The sequence below is a fragment of the Pteropus medius genome, unplaced genomic scaffold (genome assembly GCF_902729225.1).
Source record: "Pteropus medius unplaced genomic scaffold, Ma_sr-lr_union100, whole genome shotgun sequence".
NCBI classification, from domain to species: Eukaryota; Metazoa; Chordata; class Mammalia; order Chiroptera; family Pteropodidae; genus Pteropus; species Pteropus medius.
Genome location: NW_024349800.1, coordinates 38,950,349 through 38,974,001, shown reverse-complemented (window position 1 = coordinate 38,974,001; position 23,653 = coordinate 38,950,349). Strand labels below are relative to the sequence as shown.

General features: G+C 41.1%; 1 protein-coding gene and 1 long non-coding RNA gene across 7 annotated transcripts in view; both read left to right on the top strand.

Annotated features, from left to right (window-relative positions):
- LOC120621723 (uncharacterized) overlaps positions 1 to 13,545 on the top strand; it is a 40,713-nt gene extending 27,168 nt beyond the window's left edge. The window contains exons 2-4 of the long non-coding RNA XR_005658266.1: positions 5,127 to 5,270; positions 12,051 to 12,239; positions 13,111 to 13,545. This is a non-coding gene — a long non-coding RNA (uncharacterized LOC120621723). The remainder of the gene's footprint in view (positions 1 to 5,126; positions 5,271 to 12,050; positions 12,240 to 13,110) is intronic.
- Positions 13,546 to 14,319: 774 nt separating this feature from the next.
- Positions 14,320 to 23,653, top strand: part of MTA3 (metastasis associated 1 family member 3) — a 136,515-nt gene continuing 127,181 nt past the window's right edge. For all 6 annotated transcript variants that reach the window (XR_005658265.1, XM_039887293.1, XM_039887292.1 and 3 more), the window contains exons 1-3: positions 14,320 to 14,388; positions 16,036 to 16,103; positions 21,576 to 21,669. Coding sequence is in view for 5 of the 6 variants with exons in the window: in XM_039887293.1 (XP_039743227.1) it covers positions 14,361 to 14,388; positions 16,036 to 16,103; positions 21,576 to 21,669 (190 nt within the window). In the remaining variant the exon portion in view is untranslated. The remainder of the gene's footprint in view (positions 14,389 to 16,035; positions 16,104 to 21,575; positions 21,670 to 23,653) is intronic.

Sequence of the window (23,653 nt, the reverse complement as noted above, 5' to 3'; positions counted from 1 at the left end):
CTCATTGATGTTGACCAGAAAATTCCAGACTTGTTGATTAAGATTTCGTTTCTGGAAAAGATCAAAACTGCAGTTAAGTCAGGTATTAAGTCTAGGTTTGGTATCACGGGCTTTAGCACAAGTGACACCATTTTGAGCTTGTGATTTTCTCTTTAACAATATAATGCCTACCTCACTAGATAAAATGTATAAAGCCTCTAGTTTTTTGCTTGGTGCATGGCAGATTTTCAAAAAGTTTTAAAGATCACAAACCATTTTCAATAGATCGCATGATATTATCCTCAGAAGTGTGGGATACAAGGGCAGACAGCCTATAGATGTGAAAAATCGAGGCTCAGGGGTTCCAGCTCTCCAAGTAAGTGGGGGATGGGGTTGAGATTCCAGACCAGGCCATGACCTGAGACCTGGAGCCTTCTGCGATGCCTTGTGGCAGTTGTAAGAATTTCTAACTGGAAATTCTGGTTGTTGAAATTCTTTTAAGCAGAGTATCTTGAATTTGCCTCCCCAGAAATGATCCAAGTAAAGAAAGAAGGATAATTACAATTATAATGGTGCACTGTGCCAATTCTGAAACTGTGATTGGCTGATTCAGGAATTCATTTGATAACCTGGTGGGATAGAGGAAGGAAGGAGTTTTAATAAAAACAACAAAAAAACCCCCACTAACTTCAGCTAATAGCAATGACAATGGATGAGCCTGGTGACTGCGGACCCTTAAATTGTAAATAGAAAACAGGAGGGCAACTTGGGGTCCATTGTTAAATGCTAATGAGTTGGCTCCAATCAAACAAAGGCTGGAGGGAGATTAGTGGAGGGTGTGGCCTGGTCCCACACTAGGTGAGAAGTCTGTGTGGATGCTGGCGGCCAAGGGCCCAGAATTAGGATGTCTTCCTTAGCTCTGTTTGGTGTTGTGACCTGAACAAGACCCTGCTCTTCCCAGCACCTCTGTTTTTTTAGTAAAATATATATAATCAAATCTAGGGGTGGCTGCCACCTACCGTCCAATTTGGCAACCAGATTGTTGATCGTCTTTTTTCCCAGTCCAACCAAAAAAGAACTGAAAATAATTGTAGTCTCCTACATGCAGTGCACTCGATTTAGAGGCTTTTTCTGTTTTTATTTTCTATGTATGTTGCAAGTCTTCTCCAAGCATCCATGTGTATGGAATCTATAGTGGTATCTGATGGTGTCCCTGCCCTTATGGGCTCACGTTTGGATAGGAGATAGGACATGTAAACAGCTGAGTGGGACATGTAGACAAATAACTATACAATATGGCAGAATGGGATACGTATCACAGAGATCCTATAACAAGAGCAATACAGAGGTGGGAACAACATGCTAAGGGAGACAGTGGGGTAGGGTTGGGAAGCTTCACAATAATGTAGTCTGTGAGCTACAGGGGACCTCCCACTCCTGGCTTATGACTACAGGTCAACAGAGGACTTTATAAAATACGATTCCCAAGCCCCTTCCCCAGAGACGCAGGTTTTGTAAATCCAGGGTTGGGCCTGGGAGTCTAGTAAAAAAACAATAACAACGAGACAAAAAACTGCCCTGCCCTGTTCTTCTGTTTATCATCCAGTTTTGGAGACATAGATGTAGTGGGGGACAGGCCCAAATAATCATGATATTATAATAGAGTGGTGTGAAGGGTTGTTAGCACTCTGGGAAGGAAGTTTGTATATAAGCCTAGAGGTCCACCCTCAGAGAAGGAAGGAGGGCCAGGTCCTGAGAATGTGGGTTCAAAGTCCACGGCTGAGTAAAGTTCATGCCCTGCTCCAGGAACTGAGGGTGGCTCCGAGTTGGTGGACTACACAGGGAGAAGGGTGTGACATGAGACTGAGAAGGGGAAGTTGGAGACAGGTCGTAAAGGACTAGCCATGAATTTTTTGCTAAGGAATCTAGACTTGATTGTTGAGATACTGGAGAACCAGCAAAGGTTATTCTTATGTACTTGATACCTTGAGATAAGAATAGCATAAGTTCTTGTAGCCATTGTAGGGATTCAGTTATTTCTCTATTTCCCTCTCCCTCTCCCTCCACAGAGTTAATCAGCAAGTTGAGAGCAGAATTTGAAGAAGCCTGTCTTAAAACCATAAATACAGAAACACTGTCTCTCACTTGGACTATTGAAAAAGCTTTTTGTAACTGGACACCTTGCTTCAGCCTTGCCTTTCTCAGATTTGTCCTCCTTGCTGCTTCTGAGAGGTATTTCCAAAATGCTTGTCATATCCTTGCTTAAAACCCTTCAGTGGCTCCCTGTCGTCTCCATACAATAAACTTTACATCGTAACCCGGGGGGATTCAAGTGATTCTGTTGACACAGGCATTTGTGATTTGGCATCGTTTTATAGTAGTAAGTTTTCTTTTCTTTTTTTCCTTTTGGTTTATGTAAGCTAACTTAAGTAAAAAAAAGAAAAAAAAAGTGTGTGTAGGGGGGAATTTGTTATTAAGGAGAGGAGTGTCACATGAACCTGGGGCTATATCTCAGAAAGGGACAGCAATCTGAGGTGCATCGGAAGGTTGGAGAAGTTTTCTGCCTTTCCCCTCTTTCTCAGTGTCTTCTCCCATCTCTTCTTTTGGCCCAGCAGTCTGCTTGACTCCAGGATTGGTGCAGGGAGAAGGGCAGGCTGGACTCCCCAGAGAATTGCTAGACTTTGCTTCAGAAAGTTCTACTGTGTAATTTTGTGTCTGTGTCTTTGGTCTTTTTATTTTCTCTTAATTAAAAAAATGTTTTTGATGAAAACATGTTCTCGATGTAAAAAATTTTGAACAATATGTAAGTACAGAGAAGAAAATTGAGTAGTTTTTCACATGCCTCTGACTCCCTGCTCTCAGAGGTAACTACTGTTATCTGCTGGTGCCAAGATTCTAGCCAATCTTCTTACATTTATATGCCTGCATATTTATACTATAAATATCTAATTTTGTTTTGTCCTAAATGCAATTGTATCATACATATTTTAATCCAGCTTGGTTTTTTTTTTTTCACTTAATAATATATTTTGTATCTTTTTTTTGGTCGGTCTTTTCCTAAATTTCTTAGACATTTAAATTCTTTTGCACATGTTCAACCTTGTCTATGTGAACAAATAAATTTTAAAATGTATGTTTCTGTACTTGATTCAGGAAAGAGGATCAGGGTCCCTCTACCTGGAGGTGCATACTCATCTATCTTTAGTGCCCAGAGAAAGATGGCAGAGGGAACACAGTCCTTTGAACTGTTATAAGTTTTGGTCCACTCTTACCCAGCATTTCTTCTCAAGTGGCTTAATGTTTACTTTTTTTATTAGTTATAATTTTGCCATCCGTTATCTCTTCAATTAACTTTTCAAAGGCCTGGACAATGTCAATCCTCAGATTTCGCAAATTTAGATGATTCCAGATTCCTAAAAATCTCCGAGTTTCCATCATTTGGAAATCTCTCAGGCCTGAATAACTACATCCCTCATGTTTTGCAGTCTAAATAATTGCCTGTCTTAGGAGCCCCCAAATCTTCATCTGCTTCTCCCTGACTAGAATTTTCTATGGCCTGCGTGACCTCATTCTCCAGGAATCCCAAGGCCTCAGACATCTGGGATATCTGAAGTGGAGGCCAACACACAGGAGGGGTGCTTAGGTAATAATACCACCTGTCTTCATGTTTGGGTCATTTTTGCCTTTCCCCAGTGCCTGAAACAATTCAGGCTGCTATAACAGAACACCACAGACTGGGCGACTTACGAACAACAAAAATTTATCTCTCACAGTTTTGGAGGCTAGAGGTCCAACAACAGGATGCCAGCATGGTCAGATTCTGGTGAGAGCTCTCGTCTGGGCTCCAGACTGCCAACTTGTATTATCCTCACTTGGCAGAAAACACAGGACAGCTCTCTAGGGTCTCCTTTATAAAGGCACTAGTCCCATTCACGAAGTCTACACCCTCATGATGTAATCACCTACCAAAGACTCCCACCTCCTAATACCAGCATAATAGTACTAGAATTTCACATTAGGATTTCAACATACAAATTTGGGGAGAGGGAAGACACAAACATTCAGTCAATTACAACAAAATAAAAGAGAATGGAACTTTAGCAATGAGCTCTATTTTATCCTTCATCTTCTCAAATACTTCTTTTTGCTGAATTTAAAGATAAATCTTATAGGGAGCTTTGCAGGATGGCAGTAGTTTAGCCCATGCTCTATTGTCAGCTCTGCAGGGCTAGACACGATATATTTATGCCAACCTAACTGACAGAAGATTGTTGCATAAATCAAAATACCAATTTATTACACTTTAGCCACTACTATGCTTCTTACTTAAATACAGTCATGTTGGTTCCCTGTTGCCTATAGGTCCTGTAGGATTAGGTCAAACTCCTTAGCTCGGCATTCGAGGCCTTTATTATCTGGCCTCAATCAACTTTGCAGTTGTTTCTCATATGTCATGATGCATGTACTACCTCTATGCTGTTCCCTTTGTCTGGAATGTCCTTTCTGACTCTTTACAGGCAAAGTCCTTATTTTAATTGAAAGCCCAGATCAAATATTATCGTCTGTCAAAGCCTTCTTTGACCAGCCCTGCCCCTCCCTACAGCAGGCTATATTAATTGTTTCTAATTCAAGGCTATTATGGCCCTTATTTTATTAGATTATAACTCATATATGCACATGCCTGCCTCTTCCATTGGGTAGCGAACCTCATGAAGACCAGAATGCTATTTCATCTATCAAGGTAACCCAGAGCATAGCATGTTGACTAAGCACAAGAATCTCAATAAATGTTGAATTGAATTGAACTTATACATTTATATTTTCTGCAATTATTTCCTTTTATTTCCTAAGTTTTTATAGAAATTAATTTTGAAAATGTCAGCCTGTTTCATCTGTCTTTAGAGGAAAGAAGGAAAAGGGCTCTTGCTTATGCTAGGACTGAGAAAAAAGCACATCCCCAGGGGCCAAGGAAGGGGACTGCTGTGGAAATATAAGTGAGGGGAAAAATGCAGTAGGAAAAGCCAGACCAAATGGCAACTGTTTCTTTCCACCAGAAAATTTCCTTCTGATCTTGTCTTTCTTCAAATCTGGAGATTTCTGGATACTGTAAATAGAAGGTTGGGCTCCCTTGTGTCTTCTCTATATAGGTTCTCTGCTGTGTTTGTGTGCAGTAAGTGGAGGTTGTCTTCCAGATTTGGGACCTATCTTAGGAGCGATAAGAAGAATCAAGACAAGAGTATTAATTCATGGTTGCCCAACATCCCACCACCCTCCTTCCGGCTAATCTAAAGGTAAGTGTGATAATATGGGCGAATGAAGTAGAACAGATCTTGTGAGACAAGGAAATGGAGGTCTATAGAAAAAGAAAAGGCAACCAGAGGCATGAATCCAGCCTGACTTTGTTCTAGTGTCTCCTAATCTCATTCCCACAGTGGCTCAAACCATTCTTCTGCTTCCTCATCTCCCCTCCCCTACTCTGACTCCTGAGTCCCCTGCAGACCTTTTAGACCTCTCCAGAGAAGGAGCTGGGAGCTGACTGTGGAGGAAAGCCATAGACTAGAGCCTCCAGCCTTCCCTTATGACTTGCATGGTGTTTACCAAGTCCTTAGACTTGAAGTCATTTGTGGTGCTCTCTGCCTTACTGAAGAAAAATGGACTTTGCCTCAATTCCTGATTCCTGTTTAAATATTTAGTTTAATCAGCACAGACCCAAGTGCCTTTTCCATTTCCCCTGGTGCCTGGGAGCCATGCTGACACCAGCATCATAAATAATGTATCCAGTCCCAGCAACATGCCACTGGCTGGGAGTCACTCCATCCTTCATGTCTTGGGGCCTACCCTCTGCTGCAGCTGCTCTGGGGGAAGCTGGACTAGGACAGAGAAGTCAGTCTTGAGCCTTAAAGGCTTTATCTCAAAGCCACTCCTTGAGGGCATCACTGTAAATGGCAAACAGTCCCCACTCCAGCCCAGATCTGAGAGGCATCGTGGAGGGTGTGAGGATGGGTGTGTTGGTGGGGAGGAGTGGAGGAAGTAGGAACACAAGGCCACAGAGTGTTCAATTTCTGCCTTCCGGGTTGTTCTGATCTGGTGGAGAGACTTCAGGGCCACCTAGAAAGATTCAACTTAGACTCTGTGAGTGTGGAGCAGAGGGCAAAAACATAAGGTAGGAGGAGGCAGTCAAGTTCAAGTTCAGCTGAGGAATTAGGAGACTCCATAAAATGCTGGAACCTTCTCTCTCTGCCTCCAAAATTCTGGCTCTTAACATGGGTTCTACCCTCTATTCCAAGAACACAGTCCAGATTTTACCCCATTACACCAGGAGCCTGTGGGGAAAATCAGGGCTTCTGAGAGATGGACACTTTGTCTCCTCTCACAGAGAGGAACCAACGACAGGATTTGGTTGGACAGGTACTGGGCGTCCTTTGCCAAAACCTCAAAAAGGTTATACTGCCTCCAGGTGCCCTCTCTTTGGAGCCAGGTCTTCAGTGCTCTGATGTGTGCAATTAAATGGGAAACATTGTGTTGGTTGCCACTAATGATATGGTTCTGGCTTGGCTTTGAAAAAGAACCTCCTTGGGGCAGCTCTGTAATACTCATGCTTTTTTCTTCCAGAACTTTGCAGAGATAAAAGAAGACATAAACAATGATTTATTTATCCAGGAGTTCAAAGTTTAGCGTTGAGCCCTCCAACATTTTCTGTCCTTTTTGAAATCAGGAGTGCAAATAAACTTCCTTCAGTCTCTTTTAGAAAGGGCAGCTGCTACAAATCTACAGATAAAGATAAAAGGAACTGATGAAAAGAACAAATTCTGGTCTCCATCCTTCTGTCTGGGGGGACGTCATGAGTCCACCTGCCTGCCCTTGGAGTCATCTACATCATAGAATATCCAGGGCCAGAATCCTACCAATTTGTTTCGAGGTGCCTAGGACCTGGGCAATCAGGAACCACAAAGGAAAGATGGCAGGGGAGTTGGTTTCCAATGACCGGCACCTTGCCCAATCCAGTGGTCGATTTGTTGCTCTGGATTGTCACAATTGGACCCTTCCTTTTTTTCAAGTGGCTTCTGGGACCTGTAATCCTCTGACTTTTCTCCTACCTCCCTCATTCCTCCCTCAGTTCCCCATTGTGGCTCTTCCCTTTCTGATCACTAAATGAGTAGTTCTCAATCTCGATTGCACATGAGAATTGTCTGAGGAATTTTTTTGTTCTTTTTACTGAGAATCAGGGTCCACTCCACACTAATTAAATCAGGATCTCTGGGGATGGGGTCCTGGTGGAGTGAGGGTACAAAATCAACCACTGTTCTCAGTGTTGGCTTGCCCCAGGGCTCAGGCTTCTGCCCCTTTCTCCATCCACACACTCTCTCTCGTGATCTGACCAGTCCCCAGTTTCACAGACTGCTTACACAGTGTTGACTCCAAAATTTGCATTTTTAGCCTGGGCCTCTGTGCTGAGCTCCAGAGCCCAGATCCAGTTATCTATTTAACACTCTCAAAACAGATATTTAGAAGTATATGGAAATACTAATAACCATTGATTTTGCCCTCTCATCTCCTACATCCAATCCTTCAGCAAGAGCTATCAGCTCTACCTTAACGATATATCTCCACTGGCCATGACAGCTACCATTCTATTCCAAACATTTGTTACCTCTCTCTTCCTTGAATTATGTTACTCTCCTAACTAGTCTTCCTGTTTCCATCATCCACAATCCATCCTCTTCACAGCAGCCTGTGATCTTTGTTGCTGTTTTTTTTTTTTTTTTAAACTTTCGGAAGGCTTTATTGCAAGCCATGATAGCACACATAGCATCACTTACAACCAAGAAACATGTTTTAAAACGAAAAAATGCAGTAAGTAACTCATACACTTGGAATTCACTTGTCTTACCATGTGCCCCATTAGCAAGATACAGTTCACCTGAAAGAGAGGTGAGGGGGAACAATAGTTTACATGATTGGATGTTGTCTTGTAGGATTTGATATAGGATTTAAGAAGTTGGTCAGTATATGTTGCCGTTTTTCTCGTAGCCATTATACAATTATACATAGGTCTCAGAACCACAGATGGATTGGGAAGTTGTCTCTTTCACTGTTATGCCAAAGGAAATACAGAAGTTTTGGTTTTCCATCACCATAAATTTTGGATTGGTAAGTTTGAATTACTAGTGGCAACAGGAGGTTTGATGCCCCCAGAGAACACGGTCATGCTTTTTTGAGTTGGAAGTCAAGATTGGCCCTTTTCTTGTGTTCTTTGTGTTCTATGTGATCTTTTAAAAGCATAAATCAGTTCCCCATCACTCCCATGTTTAAAACCTTCCCAAATCTTCCCATTATACTTAGAAAAAAATCCAAAATCTTTCCCATAGCCTACCTGGCCCTGTATGATCTGGACCCAGCTTACATCCCTGACCTCACTGCCTACCCACATCACGTCAAGCTGAGTCTTGATTTGGGGAAATTTGCACTTGCTGTTCCCATTTCCTGGGATGTTGCTCCCCAGATGATTCACTCCATCCCAACATTAGGGTCTCTTTTCAGTTCTTACTGTGACCAAGAGGCCTTTCCTGACCACCATTGTTACTTTTTGTTCTCTTACTGTGATTTACTTTCTCTAGAACATTTATTATTCTATACTAGCATATCCACTGATTTATTTACTTGCTCATAGTCTGCCTACTATACAAGCTCCATGAGGACAGGTACTTTGTCTTGTTCACTGGTGTATCCTCAATGCCTTCAACAGTGCTCAATACATATTTGTTGAATGAAAAGAGCATTTTTGAAGACAAGTCTTATATTCTTGGTCATCCACACCCTCCTACCTCCCCTACCCTCGCCCCCCTAACCATCATAGAAACGTGAATTGGGATCTGGGGAGCCAGAGTACTTCAGACAAAGGAATCCAATTAAGGGGTTAATTGGTTCATCACCATGTTGGTAATCTACTGCTGCTCATGGGAATGTGGATGTGCCACTGGCCTTTAGCTGAGGGGCATAATATCTGGGTGTTCTTTTTTTCTTAGCACTAAGCCAACCATGTCAGCTAGAAGGAGAGACAAACTGAGATGAGACAAATTGAGCTCTGTCTCAAGGGTATGAATAAGACTTAGATGGAGTGGTACTGGGCCTTCTTTCTGCCCTGTGTATCTCTCTTTTATTCTCTTATTCTGTTTCTGTATCCATTAGTCTCTGCATATAGTGCTCAGTGTTTTCTGGCGGAGTCTATGTTTACTTACAATTGAGTGGAGGATACCATCTGTATTAGTTTCCTAGGGCTGCAGTAATAAATTACCACAAAGTTATTCTCTCACAGTTCTAAAGGCCAGAAGTCAGAAATCAAGATGTCTATTCTATACCTTTCTCCCCTACCTGGTGGTTGCTGGCAATCTTTGGCAGTCCTTGGCTAGTAGCTGCATAACTCCAATCACTGTCTCCACCTTCCTATTTGCCTTCTCCTTACTCTGCATCTTTTCTTCTGTCTCTTATAAGGACACTGTCATTCAATTTAGGGCTCACTCTAGTCCAGCATGATCATGTCTAGTTCATGTCCAGATCTTTGCTTAATTTCATCTGCAAATACTCTTTTTCTGAATAAGGTCACATTCACAGGTTTCAGGTAGGCATGTCTTTTGGGGAACCACCATTCAACCCAATACACCATCTTAGAGGCAAGCGAGAGAGGTAGGAAATAGATTTGCTTTTTCAAGCTGTGTCCCTTCCCTTCTCTTCCTGTTCTTTTCGTCTTCCCTCCTCCACTCCACCCTGGCTGCTTTTCTAGATCTGGGAGCAGAACTATCTCTATCTGAGAAATTTGCTCTCTGGCTCTTGTGGGATGATCAGCCTGGGGCATTCCCTCTTGTCTTCACCATCTGTCTTGGTCAATGACTTGTGTGGCTCTCTGCCCATGCCCTGCATGTTTGCACATTTGGACCTGGACTCTGATCTTCTGAACTCGAACCTGCTAAACCTGTTTTCACCCAAGCTGAAGGACTCAGGGAACCTGCTTCTTCCCCTGGGGCCAGGGTTTGGCTTACTCCTTAGACAAGACAGGCCAAGCTCTGTGCTGATGGTAACACAGAAGAGAATATTTCCAGCCCAGATCGCTCTCACAAGTTTCAGGCCTGTTCATCCATCTTTTTCCTAAAGAGGAAGCATCTACCTTGATGTTTCCAGAGACATCTTGAACGCAACCCATCTAACACTGAACCTGTCAACTATCCCTCCTCCCCCAACTTGCCTCTCCTCCTGTATTATCTACTCACTGAATCACACCTCTCTCCACCTCGTTGCTCATAACTTGGTACTACTTGGTACTACTTTTCTACTCCATGCCTCCCCAAAGCTCCTACCTCCATGCCTCCTGAAGCTCCTACCTCCAAAATCTCTCTCAAACCCATTTACTTCTCTCACATCCCGCCGATTCTACCCTAGGTCAAGCCATCATCCCTTCTCACTAACTTCCCAGCTAATCTCCTGGCCTGGGTTTTCTGCCCTCTCCACTTACTCTTTTTGCTGCAGCCTGAATCATTCCTAGAAACATTCTCTTGTATTTCCCTTCAGTGTTTCCCATTGTCCCTTAGGATTCTTTTTCCTGCCCCAAATGTCCAGCTACATCTTATTCAAATTCACAGCACTCCATAGGCTAAAAAAGGGAACCACTAAGGTCAATTATGTTAACCTTCTAGGGGCTCATCCCTGTCCCCATTGTGACTTCCAGTTTCTTTTCCACTAACTGGAGGCATTATTGTCACTAGAGAAGGGACTTCTTTGTGGATGCAACCACTTGGCTGAGCTAGTTCCCCTTTGAGAGCATGAGGGAACCATGGAATCCTAAAACACACACTTCCAAAAATGACATTCTGGGATTGGTCCTGGGTCTCCTGTTTTTAGCACAGGGGCTGGATGGAAGGAGGAGCTCCACGACTGTAGAAACTGCTCCTTACTCTGGTTTCCTTTCCCTTAGGGGCTCCCTTGTTTTGATTCTTGCTGTTTCATGCCTACCTACCTTTCTCCTGGGATACGGCCTTTAAAACCCAGGAACTCCTTAGAATAGCTGAAACAGGCTGGCTTTTTTTCCAAAAAAATTTTACTTTATAACAAAGTAAATTCATGAAAAAAAAAAAAGAAAGAAAAAAGGAACAAATTATAAAAACACAAGCAAGATGTAGCCCCTTATCTAAAGCCTGGCATCTGGTTTCAGATTACTGTAATTACATTCTAGACCCCCAGGCTCCATTCCTGAGTTCAATATCACAAAGCTCCCAGACTCTGTGGCCAGCTCCATCTTATTTTTCTGCATGTATAAAAACTCAATCCTGAAGCTGAAACAAAACCAATTCTCTGTCTCATCTATAGCTCTTTTGCAGCATCCACTTCTCCTTAGCTAAATGGTGGGACACTAGAGACTGACACAGGGAATGTCCTGTGCTTTTAGGCAATCCCATATCTGATTCTTTAATCACAACAGTCATGTTAGGAAATTTTACCCATGAGAGGGCTGGATTTGCCCTGGTATTTCTGGCATGGTCTGAGAGATACTTCTTCCTTTGTAATGAGGATGGCTGGATTAGAGAAAAGGCACCTAATAATTATGAAGCTCTTAACATGTGCCAAACACTTTATATGCTTAATTTTTGCACAAGGCCTTTGCTGTAATTGTCAATCATTAGTTATATTTTGTAGAATTGGAGGCTCAGAGTGGTTAAGTAACTTGTTCAAATTCTTCAAGCTAAACAGCCTAAGAGTGAAGTTTGGGCTGGTCGATTACAAGTTTGTGATCTGAACCATACAATGTAAGGAAGTAAGTAGAGGTGCCTTCACTTTCTTTGAAGGTGCAGGCTTTTCCACTCTTCTTTGTCAGGTTAGAGTTATTCTTTCATTCTATAAACATTTGCAGAACCCCCTTATGTGCATACTTCTTTGGTATTAGGAGGTATAAAGGTTTCATGGACAAAGTCCTTACATTCAACTCTGTACCTGTTTCTCTAACTATACTGAGGTCATCATTCATTGGCATTTTTTTTCCCCCAGATATCAAGCCCATCATTCACCAGCATTTATTCTTTCAGATATTGAGCACCTATTATATAGAAGACACGGGCCCAGGAGCTTGAGGTGGAAGAAGCTAACTACACAGAATCTAGAGGAAGAAAAGGGCCCAGGTTCTGTTACTAGCGCTTCCTCCTGCTCTTCCTCGCCAAGTCTCTGAGGACTTTCGGGGCAGGGCTTCTGGATAAGGCTATTCCTAAGGAGAGGAGGTAAGTATGAATGGAGTTTTCTTGGCACCTTTTGCCCACTTATTGAAGTTAGTACAGTTATCACAAACACCTGGTAAGGATGCATAAAGCTGGGAAAAGGAGACAGGCGGACAAGAAACTAACAGAAATGCAGAAATATTTTGACAGGAAAAATTGCTCATTTATTTAAAAACAATAGGAATACCCTTTAAAGCTTGTGATCCATTTCTTTGCAGTTTATAGATTCTAGATGGCCTGTTTGCTTTGGAGAAAGGCTTTCTGGTTTAGAGAATTCTAGGCCAGAGGAAAGGGCTGAATTATAATGCCAGTACTGCTGCCAGTTTCCTGGAGGACTCCAGGTGAATTATTCAACCTACTTATGTGTCAGTTCAGAAATGCAGTGATGTCAGATAAGTCACAATGTTTTGGTAGGATCTCCAATAAAAGGATTACGATAAATAACAGCTATATAGTGTGCATAACAGAACACTTTTGCTTTTTTCTCTGGGTCAAAAGAGCTGAGGCAGGCTCACAATTTGTCACATGGTATAAAAACCCTTAGGAATCTGAAACTTTCTGGAATTAAAAAAAAAAAGCAACAGACACCTGTTATTTGCATAGTGCTTTATGCAGTTTACAAAGCATTTTCAGATATCTTCACGACTGATCCTTACTCTGCCTACGAAGTGGAATCAGTGTCCCCATTTTATAGTTGAGAAATCTTGGGTCACACAATCAATCAAGGTAATTCAGGCAAAGGTGCTTTATTTTGTAATTTTATTTTTTACTTTGCCTCAGCTATCTAGAAAATTATTTTTTTCATCTTAATAATTTGTAATAGTGAACCATCACAAATGCCATTACCAGACAAAAACAGGATCTTCTTTTCTAGAGACACCTCCCATCCCTGCACAGACCTCAAACCCAGAGTCAACAACACATAGCTGTAAATCACCAGAAACTGCAAACAGCCCACAACAACTAAGGGATCATCTTCATGTTTATTATACAACAATGCCTGGCAGTTTGAAATGGATTGGCTTCTCTAAAGAAAGTTGCTCGTGTTTATTTGGGGGATAGCCAGCTAAGATTCAACTCTATTTGGTTTTTTATTTCTGTGAGGGTAGGAAGGCTGAGAAAACAAGGACTGTCTAGAGAATTAGCATGGAAAACTAACGACTATGTAAAAGCTTTAGGCACATAACCGAGTTAAGTGTCTATCAACAGCAAGCTGATTGACACTATACCCTCCTTTAGGGGTGGTGGTGATGAACTGTATGTTGAGCCCTGTTCCCCTACGAACAAAGAAACACCCTGCCCCCACCGTCTTCGCTTAGTAAGGCAGTGCTGTATGTAGGGGCTGTCTGGAGGCAAGTCTTCCCGGTGTGGGAGAGCGGGTTCTGTTCAGTCCAATTTGGTAAACGTTGATAGACCTGCCAATGCATTTAGGGTGGATTTGGATGACAGTCAGTTTTTCTTGCCTTGTCCACAGTTGGGCCCCTGCCTGGGGAAGCTGGAACCACCTGGGGTCCTCCTTGTCCCAAGGCCTACAGGTTCCTGGCCCGCCACATTAACATCACCACAAGGAAGGCGCCCTGCCGCGTGCACTCATTTGCATCCTAGTGTTTGCTTCGAGACTGGAACTCACGTGCTCACATTTACTGGGGCTTCCAGGGACGGAAGCAGAGGGGAAGACCTGTCTCGGGGTGCGCAGGTGACAGAGTGCGCTGGGTGGGACGGTAGGGGCTCCACAGAGACTGAGCCCTTGCCCCCACCCCAGTTCTCTAATGGCCCCTGGTCCGCATTTGCGAGTGCAAGCGTCCCCTGGGTCAGGACCCTTGCCCTACGATCCTCCACTTCCAGCAAGGCCCCCCAAACCGGCCCCCTCCCCATTTCTCTGCTGGCCCGGCCCACTTGGCCTTGCTAGCCGGAGGCTGGGGGCGGGCACCTGCCCCCACCTCTCGGCGTCCCCTCCCCTTTACTTCCCCCTCCCCTCGTTCCCTCCTTCCCCTCCCCCCCGCGGCGAAGCGGCGGCGGCGGCGGCGGAGGCGGCCGAGGCTGAGGCGGCGGCGGCGGCGGCGGCAGCGGCGGCGGCGGCGGCGGGCGGGGCTCGGCTCGGGCTCCGCGGGCGGGCGGGCGGACATGGCGGCCAACATGTACCGGGTCGGAGGTAGGAAGGCTCGGCCCGACCCGGCCCGTCTGGGAGCGGGCTCTGGGAGTGGGGGGTTGGGGCGAGTTAACCCTAACCGCTGGGAGCCTCGGGCGCTCAGGCTGAGGGCGCGGGGGGCGGGGGGCGCCGGGGCTCGCAGAGGGTCCGGGCTGCCCACCCTGCCACCCTCTCACACCCCCTGTCCCCCCACCGTGGCTCGCAAGGGGCCTAGGCTCACCCCCATACCCGCCCAGTGTTTCAAGGCCAGGCCTGTACTTGGGGGTGTGAATTACCAGACGCCCCCCTCCATGAAACTCCCATGGGGTTGGGGCCGTCGAGTCCCCCGATTGGGTGGTCTTTCTTTGCGTGGCTTCCAGGCAGTAGGTGTTGGAGAGGATGGGGGATATTTCCCCATCTTCTCTTCAGTGGGAGTGTGGGGTGGGGGCAGGGGCGATGGGGTCCAGCCAGGGGCACAGCTGGATAGGCCTGTCTGCGGGGACAGGGCCCTGCACCTCTCCTTCTTCCCACCCTCCTTACATTTCTTGTCCTGCGCCCCAAGAATAGGGCTTGGTAGGGCCAAGGCACCGCAGACAGACATGGGGAGTTGAGCTCTGCCTGGACGTTTGCTCTCCTGTCTTGCCTCTTCCCGGCCTTCTGCAGAAGAGAAATAAGGTCAAACAAACTTTCTCCCTACTCACGACGCCCTCCTCCCTCTTTCCTGGTAAAATAATAATTCAGATAAGTGTCGCGTTTGTGTGTGAGACTTGCTTTTGCTTCTCTGCTCATTAGCTGAGCTCCTGATGGATGGTGTTGGGAATGGCCTGGCTAAATAAATGAGGCCACTTTGCAGAAGAGACACAGGAAAGAGGCACTAAGATAGACAATAACAATGCAGCCCAGCCTCTCCAATAAACACACAGTGGGAAATTTCCAACGAGCCTATTAGATGAGAGGAAAAGCCACACTTGAAAATTTTTATCCTTTTTTTTTGAAAGCCTGCAGCAATTTTTTTATAACAAGACCCTAAGTGGATCTGGATTAATATGGTAAAAGATGTAAAAAAGACTCTGATACCACCTCGGAGAACTCTGTCAGAAAGTGACTCCCCACTTCCCCTGTCTTCCTAGATAGAGCTGTGGAAAAAAGTTTGTCAGTGTGCTTTCTCTTACTTGCTCAGCTCACCTGATTTTTTTTTTTTTTTAACTTGGTGATTGAAATGTACTTTGGGCTGCTGAGCCTTTCAAGATGCTCTGAATTTGTTTTAGGTCAATAGTTTTATGTGAGAAACATACTCTAGGGCAAATTGGTTTGGAGAGAAAAGATGTGGAAGCAGTTACAGTGTGAAAGACACATGTTTAGTCAGCCCTGACTACTCAGTGATGACAAGAGGTGGTTTTTTTTTGTTTGTTATTAAAGAAATGACGTATGGGACAGGGGTCCAAGAAACTTGATAAAACATTAATTGAAATGAAAAAGCAGGAAAATAAGGGTCTGTGAATAGTAGGCACATGAGAATATATTAAAATTGCATTACTAAAGTTTGATTTTACCAGGGAATGAGTTACATGCTTCATTTTGAATATGAATTACCTAATGCAAAAAGTCATAGATATACAAATGTGAACTTTCTGTTGAAAAGATTAAGCTCTTTATTTCCTTTAATTACAGATTATGTCTATTTTGAGAATTCCTCTAGCAACCCATACCTAATCAGGAGGATAGAAGAACTCAACAAGGTATATATACACTTGAGTGTTCTTGATTCTAATATTAAAAAATAATTGTTTTCCATTGACGGTAATTGAGTAAAGGGCACAAGAGATAATTTTACTTTCAGTCCCAGACTCTCTGAGATTTCAGATTAGAGAGTTGTTCAGGATTCTGAAAAGTCTTTCGCTTTTTATAATTACCACTGATACTAAATGTTACTGAATATTTAACATATGCAGATTTTCTACACATTGCTTAGAACTTCTCAGAGCAGGTCACTCCTGTAACTCAGTCCCTTTTTATATTTACAGTCGTAATTCATATATCTCCCTTTTTCCTCTTCCAGCTTTAGAAAGAGGAAGCTAGGAAATAGAATATTGAAGAGAATTTGTAAAATTCTGGACTAGGCTAACTAATAAGAATACAGTTTTGGTTTAATATAAAGTGGCTTTGTATTTTAGGCTCAAGTAAGTAAAATTTTTACATTAAGGTTTGTCCCCGATCGCTGGGTGTCCGGGACATCAGAAACATTATGACTTTATAGTAGATGAGCTTTTACAGTGGAGGCACATGAAAATAGTCATAAAACTACATTGAGGTATAGATTTCTAATGATGCTCTGGTTTCCTCCAAACCACTTTGAGTGTTATTTGGGTAGCTTATGAGAATTCATAGTGTTAAATGTTTGGGGCTGTCTAGCTGATTGATAACTTTCCCTCCAAAATACCATTTGGAGACTGGTCTAATTTTGAGTTTCAGGAAGCCAGATTTGGCCAAGGGCATTCCTGGCTTACAAGCTTTGAAATCTTGGTTTGCTTCTGGGATTACCGCAGTGGCCTTTTTAAAATTTCTGTAATATTTGAGACTATCACCAAATGAAGACAATGGCCTCAGGACTGGATCATTCTGTGGGCCAGAACTGTCTCTCTTTGATCTCCATTCTTGCTGCTCTCTGCCTCATTCATTTGTCTCTAAGTACAGCAAATGGCGCTGTTTCTCCCATATACCCCCACCCACCTTTAGTACGCTTTGATTGTTACCATCTCATGTACTTTGCTCTTTTTTCGATATCTTTTATCACCTTCAAATATTCTTAATTATTGTATTCATTTGCATTGCCTATTTTTCCCAAACCAGAATGTTAGCTCTACACATGTAATGATCTTTTCTGTTCACTAATGCATCCCAAGTGGCTGGCACATAGTTATAGCATTCAGTAGCTATTCATTGAATTAATGGATTTCTCAAATATCTGGTATTAATCCTTGTACATAGTTTTACTGTTTACAGAGTGTTTTGAATTATTCATTTCACAGACATTTCTGAGAATCTGCTACTTGTCAGGCACTTTTAGGAATTAAGGGGTGAACAAAAATAAAAATAGGTCCGATGGTAGAGACAGCCTTCAGCCAAATAATCCCATAAATAGAAGGAAAATTGCAGCTATGCTAGATTTACAAATGTCAGAGCGTGATGCTCTGAAAGTGTATAATCTGAGAATTCACATTTGTTACCTCTTTTGAGCCTCATAGTAACCTAGAACCTTTAAGGTAGATGCATTATGAATTGTAGTTGTGATGCACACAATGGTTAAATGACTGGGTTACACATCGAACTTGAACCTGGATCATTTCACACTCCTTTATCATCATGTTACCATTCACTTCAAAAGTATCCCCCTCCCACCAATCTTTACCTTTTACCTGCCCCTTTGCTTTCAGCAAAGAGGCATTAATATAATAATGGTCCTTTGGGAGCTGGGGAAGACTAAACTATGAGAAACGGGACTCTAATTTCAGATAATGGCAGTTTGGATGGAGTACTGGTGAGCAAGAACTGAGATTGGCTAGTTAAATATTAAGTATTTGCATAGGGCCTTTATTTCCAAAGGGATGTGAAGAAGGTATCTCATTTTAATTAATTCATTAAACAAATATTTATTGAGTACCTATATTAGGCTTAGAGATACAACTGAACAATATGGAAATGGCCTCTGCCCACACAGGGTCTACATGAAGGAGATGGCGACACATGAAAAAAATGAGTTAACAGGAATAAAGAAAATAGCAATAGGTGTTAACTTCCGAGAAGGAAGTAAGAGCCTTGACATAAGGAGTAACAGAGGTCACTTCCTTTGGATAGGGAAAAAAAGGATTTCAAGGACATTGAGGACTAAAGGATGAGAAAGAGGTAGCCATGGGAGAGAGGCCACAAGAGTGTTCCAGAAAGGCCTTAAGAAGGTCAGAGGTCAAGTTGTCAAAGTCAGTTAGAAAATCCAGATGATTTTAAGAACACTTGATAGATATTTGATAAGCCAGGAGAAGGGAGGGGTGTTAACCTATTTTATTAACTATCATAACTTTTTTTTAACCAAATTCTTAAGAAAAGCTGTCAATCACCATTATTATAGAAAATTCACTTTTATAAGATGGCTCCTGGTTTTTTAAAAAATCCTATTTAAAATGTTACTTGTTTAGTTTGAAAGCTGAACTACACTTTTTTTTTAAAATTATACTAATAGATTTTAGTCTCAAATTTTTCCAGAAAAGTTTTGAGAACTTTTAGGTATAAAACTAATATCAATAGATGAATACAGTTCAATATTGTTTATTTTATAATCCCTTTTCCTCTCTCCTAATTTGTTCTCGGATATAGTGAAGATGATCTTGGAGAAAGAATAAAAGGTTAAAATAGAAAAAAACTTTTTGGAAAATTTTATTTAGTCACTATCTAGATTGAATATTGCTCTTGCTTCTAAAGATTAAGCCTGCATACATGTTGAAAGAAATCTTTGAGCACATAATCAGGAAGTTTTAGGTATTATGTTTGTGGATAAATTAGCATGTTATTTGCTATTGTTTTTTATTTGTTTGTGTAATTTATATGTGTCTTCATATTCTGTATATTTTATTAGTCTTCTAACTTGCTCTGAGATTTTTAATGGATTTTAATTTTTTTTGGTGGGGGAGGAGAGTCATTAACTTCTCTGAGCATCTGATGAAGCACCCTCCTTTCTATTTGTTCTTTACTTTGGGTAAACTATAGACTTTCTGAAATGGAAAGTGTTTTTTAAAAAAAAATTAAAAAAATAATGTACTCGTACTTTCTAAGTCTGAGATAGAAACAGACATGAGTATGAGGTTGACTGAAGTGATTTTAGAGCTTAGGGAAAGCCTCTTACTGCTAGAGGATATTTTAGTAAACGTGTTTGACAGAATAGAGATTTAAGAGGCTGCAACCTCTTTTCTGGAGAAAAGAACCCAGGAAAGAAATTCATGTTTATGGTGGGTTCTTCTTTATACATGTCCTTGCTTTTCCCATCTGTGGGTTATGCTCAGTGCCTTCCTTTTACTCAGTCCCCCAGGCTTCACCTGTTGGACTCTTCCTTTCCTAACCGACTGAGGCCCCTCTACCCCATTTCCTCCTTGAAGCGTTTTTCTGCCCTTCCTCCAACAGGTGGTACTTCCTGCCTCTATGAATGAGAAGTGGAGTCTGGAGGAGAGAGGAGGAAGTAAAGGAAAATAGTGCTGGGAGTATTGTTGAGGATGTTTTGCCTTTATGCATTAGTTGTGGGGAACCAGTGAAGGTTTCTGGTCATGTGAGGGACAAGATTACACCTTGGTTTTGGAAGGTTGGAGAGGAGATAATGTGACCAGGCATCCTTGCTGGAGTGCAGGCTCAGTGAGGACGGGCACCATGTATCTACAGTGCTTAGCTCAGTGCTTGGGCACATAGGAAGGGCCCAGGAGAAATTTAGTGAATAACCAAAGAATATGCACTTCTATCTACATACATACATACATACATACATATATATATATATATATATATATATATATATATATATATATATATGAATTACCAGACTTTATACATACTAAATATTTAGCTTGGGTCTTTTCAACTGCTTGTAGTGAAGGATTTTAAAGAATTTTCACTATCTTAGACTGCTTTTGTAAAATTTAAAAAAAGGTAGAAAAATGAAATTTGAAATAGGCTTATAAGAATACAAGCCCCTCTTTTTCATTGTTAGATTTAATAGCTGTAAAATTAACTTTCAATTGCTATGATATGCTTACTCTTAACCTTAAACTCTTAAACTCACCAACAGTCTGTACTGGGCCTTGGACCGCAATTTGAGTAGCCCAGCTTTAGAGGGATGCTTGGGTGAGTGGGGGTGGGAGTGGGGGTGGGGAGTGGAGGGTGTAGGGTGTGTGTAGTTCAGAAGAGAGTATTTTTTTTGAACTGTGCCCCTCTACCCCAAGTAGATTTAAATAAGAATTTAATTAGTTTTGTAGAGTATCCCTATGGAAGGAACTCACTGGTGAGGCAGAAAAAAGTATGTGTTGAAACTCTTGCTTTGGGTTTTTAACATACTTTTGTGTCAAGAAGACAAAAATGAAGTCATTGATAGATCTTATTTACATGGAAATAGTGGCCCATTCATTTAGCAGATTGTTGGATGATTACTTCTGTAGGATATATTTGATCACCTATTGTGAAATATAGAAGCTCTTTGGTTAGGATTTAATATGATTTCAGTTTTAAGGGGCAATATTTCTACAAGACTATTTTTCACTCTAAAACTGCTGCTGAACTTAAAATAGACAAATTTACTGCAGCACATATATATTCTTATTTCTTTATATTTAAATATATCTGTAAGCCCAGAGAAATTCTGAAAGTTTGTTTTCAAATGTGTTTGAAATTGGAAATCGCAATAGCATTTTATTGTACTATATGTGTTTTTACAAGGAACTTTGTAATGAATGATTGACCTTCTTGAAAGCTCTCAGAATTCATAAATAGGAGAGTTGGAGCCTGGGCCCCAGCTGCAGTAAATTACAACCTAACAATATTGATTGTATTCTAGACTGTAGTCAGAAAGAAATAAGAGCTTCAGTGTTCATAACTCAAGGTTTTTAATACTTTCATATATGAAGGTAAAGTTAAGTACTACTAAGATTATTGACTTATGAATTCACAGAGTCTCTTGGGCTGGAGAATGCTTTTCCAAGTCATCTGGTCCTTTCTGGCTACCCCACACCTACAGAACTTCACCATCAGTCTAACGTAGGGGTGTTCAGGAGAGGGCTGGGTGATTTTATTCTTAGCCTGTGCTTCTGGAAGTGGGTTTGGAGAAGATACGTTTAACAGTTTTAAGTAAGTTATGTTGTGGCTGTTGAAGTTTTTGGAATTAGTTTCTTAAAGCTAATCAGATTTAACCATGTCTGGCTTTAGTTATTAAAATGGTTTGATCACTTTAGTTTAATTGATGCCAGTAAGTTATTTTATGTTTGACATTTTGGTTTCATTTGGAACCTGGACAAATATTGCTCATCCTTATTTGAAGTTTTCAGCTCTCTGATTATCCTGCAGTTGTGGTTGGCACAGTGTAATGAGAGTGATCTTATGATTGTGCTGTTTCTAGTTTTGTTTTATAAACTTTGAATTTAATATTCAGTACAGCGATGACTTTTATCTTTCTTATTTTTTAGACCGCAACTGGCAACGTGGAAGCAAAAGTAGTGTGCTTTTATAGACGACGAGATATTTCCAACACGCTTATAATGCTTGCAGACAAGCATGCTAGTAAGTTAATTGTTTTTTTCCCTTGGATTAACACAAAAATGTTTTAAGTCTTTCGTTTTTCATGTGAAGAAAAATACTTTTTTTGTTACCTATAGTTTTTTGCTTTCTCGTTTGTCTTCCTATTAGTTTAGATGACAGTAATTTTTTGGATGGTGCTTGGTGTTTTAGTATGTATTTTTTTTTAGGTTACATTATGTGCTTATCAATTAGTCAAAATGTTGAAAAAGAAGTTGTTGCAAGTAGGCTTTAGCAGACAATTAGGGCAGTGTTTTGCCATCTCCTATTTTCGATGGTGGTTTGAGGGTACGTGTATGAGGAAATTTATATTTCACTATTATTTTTTGGAGGACTTTTTTTCCCCCTCTAAACAACTGGGTAATATTTACATTTTAAAAAACTTTGAGTATTATAGGTATAAAGTATTAGTATGTATGAAAAAAGTGCTATAAGAAGTGCAAAGTGATATTTTGATGTGAATTCTTATAGATAGCAACTCTGAGTGCTTCTTTATAGTATAATCTTTATTTTTTTGGTCCAATCAACAGCTTTGACACATTTTAGCATCTATGATTTTTTTAAAGCACCAAACACAATCATAAAAAAGTGATTTAAATTTTAAGAAAGAAGGTGTATGTGTATTATAAGTACTTTGTCTTGAAAGCCATTTTCATTCTACAAAATACATGAGACCAGCATCATATGGATGTGTATTTTTCACTTTGATACTGCGATCTGTAATACTTTGTTCATCAGGATTCTGAGGCTTTAGAAGTGATCTGGTAAAGGGTAAGGGAGCCTGTTGTGTTCACAGGTTTGTTCTGTGTCTGCTTGAGAATTATTTTCCCACCGTGTCGCCAGTTTAAGCAGGCAGATCCCTTGTCTCATAGATTAAATTCCTACTATGTATTCTGCTGTATAGTTCATGGTGTTTTTCAATTTTTTTCTATTTTTATATAGGATGTGTTCATTATGATATGGGTTGTTGTATAACACTTAGAAATTAAATATTGACAGATTCAGGGCATTCATGTTTGTCCCTCATGTGGACCAAAAGAATTGCTTTAAAAAATGACAATCTAAAATTTGGCCAAAATCTATAAATTCAGTGTATTAGTAAAGTGTCTATGCAAAATATTTGGATTTTATTCACTGTTTACAACATAAATGTGAGAAAGATAAAATGTCCCATTTATATTCCTATACTTTCAGACTTAATTTAGTTTCTAATGTAGCTTCTAAACTTGTTGCTGCAAAGGTAGTGAAGTATAAAGATTGTTAGTGGATCTGCTAACTATTCATGGAGGGTCTTAGCATGCCTGCATCTTGGGGCTATTTTAGGCTTCAGATATAGAAATACAGATTTTTCAGAATTTACAGGAGTCTTGATATTGACTCATAGAAACCAAATTTTGAGAGACTTAATCAAATTATATACTGGTAGTCATGCAGCTTAGAGAGACACCTGGGTTCAGATTCTCGTGTGCTACTCGGTATGGGAAAATTTCTTCTCACTCATCTCCATTTTTCTCATCTGTAAAGAGTGATTGAATAAAATCACCTTATTTTATGCTGTATGTATTTTGCTGCAATTAAAAAATTGATATGAGAGTTAAATGACCCAAGGAAAAGGCTCTTAATGGGCGTTCAGTAAATGTCAGTTGGTTTTTCTGCCTCCTCAGTAATTGTAGGGCATCTCTTTGGGTGGATTACTTCAATCTATGTTTACTTTTTTCATTCATAATTTATTGATTTTACTCTCATAGGTGACTATATGTCTAGGTACGGTAGAGTTAGAGGTATCTTACTATTTCTGTTGGTAGTGACTGAAACAGAGTGGGGCAGAACAAATAAAATTGTCTGAAAAATTCATGCTTTATGAAGAGATTTTAAGGGAGGATTAATGGAGAGAGTGTTATGTATTAGAAAGATTTAAAATCTGGAGTCCTGGGTGTGGATGACACTTAAATTTCTTGAGCCTTAGTTT